Below are 5,655 nucleotides of genomic sequence, written 5' to 3' on the forward strand. Positions count from 1 at the left end.
TTGTAAAATGAAAAATGAAAACGTACTATTTAAAATTTTTATTGTTACCTATAAGAGTTGTTTTAAATCACAAATATATTTACACTGAATTTTAATATTTTAACATTTTAGCATTTTAAAGTCAATTAGTTAACCAATCGTGCTGTGAACTTTTGCGAAAGTAAACAACTTGTGTTTCGCGCGCTCATATGGCCTCAGCACTTGCGAGCGCCGTAAAACCCTATACTACATACATACATACATACATACAATCACGTATGATGGCAGAAGTGAAAAAGAAATAGACATAAGAACAACAACTTCAAAAACTAAATTCAGCCAAATTACAAACTACTTAAATCCAGGCAACTATCTCTCACTATAAAAAAGAAAATGTTGGAATGCTGCATCTCCCCCATATTCCTTTATGGCACAGAGACTTGGACTTTGACAAGGAAAGAAGAAAACAAAATAAACGAGATGTGGTGCTACCATAGAATGGCCTGAATAAGTCAAACCCTACTGAATGAAATATAAGGTAGGAAAATACAATACTATTTCCACTTAAAACGGCACAAGACCATCATTGTGAAAGAGGTGCTTGAAGGAAAGATGTGGGACAGGAGAGCCAGGGGAAGGCAACAATAACATGGATGGACAACATAAGAACATGGACTGGCCTGAATATGGATGACTGTGCAGCGGCAGCTTGCGACCGTGAAAGTTGGAGGGTCATTCATTACAAGTCAACCTCTGAGTCAGAGATGACACCTCCAGGTATCCAGGTAAACTTAAAAGGGTGGGGGTGGGGGTGGGGAAAATTAAGACAATGACTCTGTTTGTTCTTTCCCAATTCGAACAGGAAAACTTCGAAGAGGAAGGCCAGTACAATATCACAGTGGTCTTGAAGGACCCTAGGGCCAAAGACTTCGTTGGCTACTACATGACCGTAGAGAATGAGGAAGGCGTGGGGGAAGATCGCTCTCCTTTGTTCTGCCCTTTCAGATCTTACGGTGAGGGATGTGATGGTGTGTTGTGTGGTCAGTTTGTGGGTTCATTTTTTAACGCACTGCCAGAGAGAGAGAGAGAGAGAGAGAGAGAGAGAGAGAGAGAGAGAGAGAGAGAGAGAGAGAGAGAGAGAGAGAGAGAGAGAAAGAGAGAGAAAAAAAAATCCTTGTTTTCACACCCCATCTATCCCATTTCCTCTGCTCATTGTCCTTCAACTTACCCCCCCCCCCAACCCCCCAAATTACCTTCCCCAAGAAAAAATCTGTGGTTTCTCCCTATCCATTATATTTCCTCTGCCCTTTTCCCTATTAAACTAGCATCTGCGTTTGTTGCCATTTTTTTGTCCAAAGGTTGCCAATAGTTGCCACAAAAGTGGCAGAAGTTGCCATGAAAGTTGCCATTAATTTTCAAGCTTTCATCTCTCTGTGACGACGAATATATAGCAATTTATTGATATAAGTAACTTAATCTAAGGCACCACAATTTCTTGTGCAGAATCCCGAATATCATTTGTAGCCACACAGAGTGTAAAAACATGTAAAATAAAGACTTCACAACAGAATCGAATCAAAATTAGAACAGCACATACACAACCACAGAAATAAACAAATAAGTGCGTGACCACCTATCCGTAAATTAGCCGTTTTAACCCTAAACGTGTGCACTTCAAGAAAAAGTAGGCCTACAAGATATTACATGTAAATTATGAAATCACACACAATGTCAGTGTGCGGTTTCAGTGGAGACACGCTCTAACATAACACATTTATATATATATATATATATATATATATATATATATATAAAGGTAGGAACAGGGCACCAGAAATGCTATATTCGCCTTAACAATGTTAATGGAAAGACGTGTTGAAGCTCAGAAAGATCTAGATCTATGCTTCATAGAATATTCAAAGGAGTTCGATAAAGTTAGACATGATGAGCTATTTAAAATACTGGAAAAGCTAGACATAGATGGAAAAGATCTAAGAATTATCAGAAATGTGTACTGGGACCAAAACGCTGCTGCACGAATTAACGGAGAATACAGTGAATATAAGCAGATTAGGCGAGGAGTGAGGCAAGGATGTGTTATGTCACTAGACCTCTTTAACATGTACAGTGAAACAATCCTTAGAAACATAGAAGAATGTTTAGGCCTAAAAGTAAATGGAGAAAATATTAATAACATCAGGTATGCAGATGACACAGTTTTAATATCAGGCTCCGAAAAGGACCTTCAATTGCTTTTAGATACTGTTGTAACAGAAAGTGAACGTAAAGGATTATTGTTGAATGTGAAGAAAACAGAATGCATGGTAATATCCCAAAAAGCAGCAAATCCTAGTTGTAATCGTCCAACAGTTTAAATATCTAGGATATATGATAACATCTGATGCCAAATGTTCCACAGAAATAAAAAGGAGAACTGCAATGGCTAAGGCTAGTTTCAATAAAACGAGCCCAATCCTGAAAAACAGAAACATGAAAAGAAAATGAAAGTCCTGAAATGCTTTGTTTGGTCAACCCGTCTATATGGCTGTGAATGCCGGACAATCACTAAAGACAGTGAAAATAAAATAGAAGCAACAGAAATTTGGTTTCTTAGGAGACTGCTAAGAGTATCGTGGAAGGAAAAGAAATCAATAAATGAGGTAGTGCTTGATAAAGCCCACTTTGAACGCTCAGTGTTAAAAACAATCAGGAAACGACAAATGCAGTTTTTGGAACATCTGAATAGACATAAGGGTCTTGAACATCTAGCTCTCACTGGCAAAATTGAGGGCAAGCGAGGCAGGGGTAGGCCCAGAACAACATACTTAGGGAACCTAAACAATGGGTAACAGGGAAAGATCAGGGAAACGTAGCTTTTTTTTAGAGCATCCGAGCAAAGGAATGAATGGAAAACCATGATCGTCGATGTCTGTCGCAGATCTGGCACTGGATTATGATGAAAGGTAGGAACAACATCAAATTAAATGACATTACGCTTTATAAAACAAAAAATAGTAAAACAACACATCAGAACAATAAAAAAAAATTAAAACAAAAACAAATTGAAACACAAAAAAGAAGGAAAATAAAAGAAGCACAGCAATAGATATAGTATGTAATCTACTTATATTCTTCAAGTATGAAATAACAAATCAACGTGGCGTCAACACGAGAGAAAGAGACAAAGTGAAGCTGAAGTGAAAATAAACTTTCTTTCTAAAAGTAAAGAGGTTCAGTTTCTTTTCCTTTTCTTTTTTCTTTTCTTTTCTTTTCTTTTTTTAATATATTTTTATTCCCTAACAGTGGTTTTGTTTGGGGGGGGGGGGGGGGGGGGGGGTCCTGCAAAAATCGCGGCCCCGATTCGCGGACAAAAAAATGCCCAAAATCACGGCCGCGACTCGCGGATCGCGCCCGCGACAAATGCAGATGCTAGATTAAACCCTCACCCCCAACCCAAAACCACCCAATTGTCACCCTTTTTCTTCTTTTAATTTTATTATGTATTTATTTACTTATTTTTCCCCATCTGCTTACTTGCTTGGATGACCTACATGACCTTCGACCTGCCCGACACCCCGTGTGAGGTCAGTGGCCCCAATCAACACTAGCTGTTTCACACAATACAACGATGGCGACGACTTCTTGTTCGTGACCTGCTACACCTGTTATGGCCTGCCCTATATAGAGTGTAGAGCCAACGTGAGTATTATATTGTGTACTCTCTGGGTACCCGTTCTATGAATGGACTCAAAAGAATCGACCGTCAAGTCAGTTTGCAGTCAGTTCGCTCTGCTTGTGAACAGAAGCCTCTCTTGGGTACAAAGGCGTCTTAGAAGACGGTCTTTCCCAAGATTAGATCTAAACGAAAGTAATCTATTTTTTAATGAAAATTAAACAGCAGTGACTTCAGACTCCTCATTAAAACTGTGCACCCTATAAATGATTCTGAACCATCATTATCTTTTCAGATTCGAAAGTTGAGGTTTAGGCGACCAACGTGATGAACTTTCACTGAAAATAGATAGATAGATAGATAGATAGATAGATAGATAGATAGATAGACAGACAGACAGACAGATAGATAGATAGATAGATAGATAGATAGATAGATAGACAGACAGATAGATAGACAGATAGATAGACAGATAGATAGATAGACAGATAGATAGATAGATAGATAGATAGATAGATAGATAGATAGATAGATAGACAGATAGATAGACAGATAGATAGATAGATAGATAGATAGATAGATAGATAGATAGATAGATAGACAGACAGATAGATAGACAGACAGACAGATAGACAGACAGATAGATAGATAGATAGATAGATAGATAGATAGATAGACAGACAGACAGACAGATAGATAGATAGATAGATAGATAGATAGATAGATAGATAGATAGATAGATAGATAGATAGATAGATAGATAGATAAAGATGTCTGCTGATTTATATATAGATTATAAAGTGTATAGAGCTTGTTGTTGAACGGAAATTTGCGCTGTACAAATGCTGTCTAATTTTTTAATATTATTATTATTATTATTATTATTATTATTATTATTATTATTATTATTATTATTATAATTATTATTATCACGACATGGTGCAATAGTCCGCTTGTCAATTTTTAGGCATACCGTAAATTAAGATGGAGCGATTGGAGTAATCTTAAAGTAAGCTTTCATTTGTCTTTCTTTGAAATGAAAACTGTACTCATTTTTCGTGGGTGGTTGACGGATGCTCTGGTGTGGTTAGCTCCTTCTTTCCTATAAAAACTATCGTCCTTCTCTCTCCTCCTCCTTTTTTGTGTTTGTTACTCTCTTGTATCACCTTTATTCTTCGGCACTTATGACCCTATTGTGTTGCAAGTGCAGTTAAACTCTTACTGAAACAAAACTTTAAAAAAAAAACAATTTTTCAGGAATAGAAGTCGAGATATTTGCGATTGAAGGAGGAGGGGGTCGCCTGATATCAGTGGATAAAGTTAGCGAGAAAATAGTCCCCACATATTGGTAGCTTCCAAAGCTGAAGTGTCCTAGCCAGCTGCCAAGTTATTATTGTGTATGTGTGAGGGTGGGGGGGGGGAGAGGCGTTGTCTTTGATCAACGTTTATCAGTAAATTCAACACAAAAATATACAAAACAGGTGTTGAGCCAAAAATAATACATGTATCTTACTACTATTACTAATGGAGCTAAGGCCAAATTTTTCGAACAGTATATTCTCAGAAACTACCGAATGAAAAAATATGTAACTTTGCCAGAACCCATAACTTGAAACGTAGTGTTGCACTGTTGTATTTCCATTAAGATCAAATGTGTAAGAAGAAAGCCCATTTTAGGTTGAATTCAGTCCTTTTGTAGCGATCGCCATCATTTGCTTGGACATTGTACATATTCAGTGCGCAGTGCCGACTGCGCCAAAGGACATTTTGTGTTCAGTTATACATTAAGTAGGTTTACGGGAATTCCCGGTTTCGATATCACGCCTTTGACCGTCTTCTCACAGCAGGTTTGGAGCGCTCGTATAGATTTATCTACAAAAATTCCAAATTGACGAAAAAATGTCGGTTTCCTCAATTTCATTATTTTGACGAGCGCAAGCGCATGATTTCACCACGATGTGAACCACATGTGTGTATGTGTGTGTGTGTGTGTGTGTGTGTGT

At 37.7% G+C, this 5,655-nt stretch overlaps 1 protein-coding gene across 1 annotated transcript in view; it reads left to right on the forward strand.

Annotated features, from left to right (window-relative positions):
* Positions 1 to 5,655, forward strand: part of LOC101860687 — a gene marked incomplete at its 3' end in the record, with an annotated part of 45,922 nt that overhangs the window by 11,730 nt on the left and 28,537 nt on the right. The window contains 2 exon segments of the mRNA XM_013087393.1: positions 842 to 992; positions 3,569 to 3,678. Coding sequence (XP_012942847.1) covers positions 842 to 992; positions 3,569 to 3,678 — 261 coding nt within the window.

This window comes from Aplysia californica, unplaced genomic scaffold (assembly GCF_000002075.1).
Source record: "Aplysia californica isolate F4 #8 unplaced genomic scaffold, AplCal3.0 scaffold00583, whole genome shotgun sequence".
Classification (NCBI taxonomy): Eukaryota; Metazoa; Mollusca; class Gastropoda; order Aplysiida; family Aplysiidae; genus Aplysia; species Aplysia californica.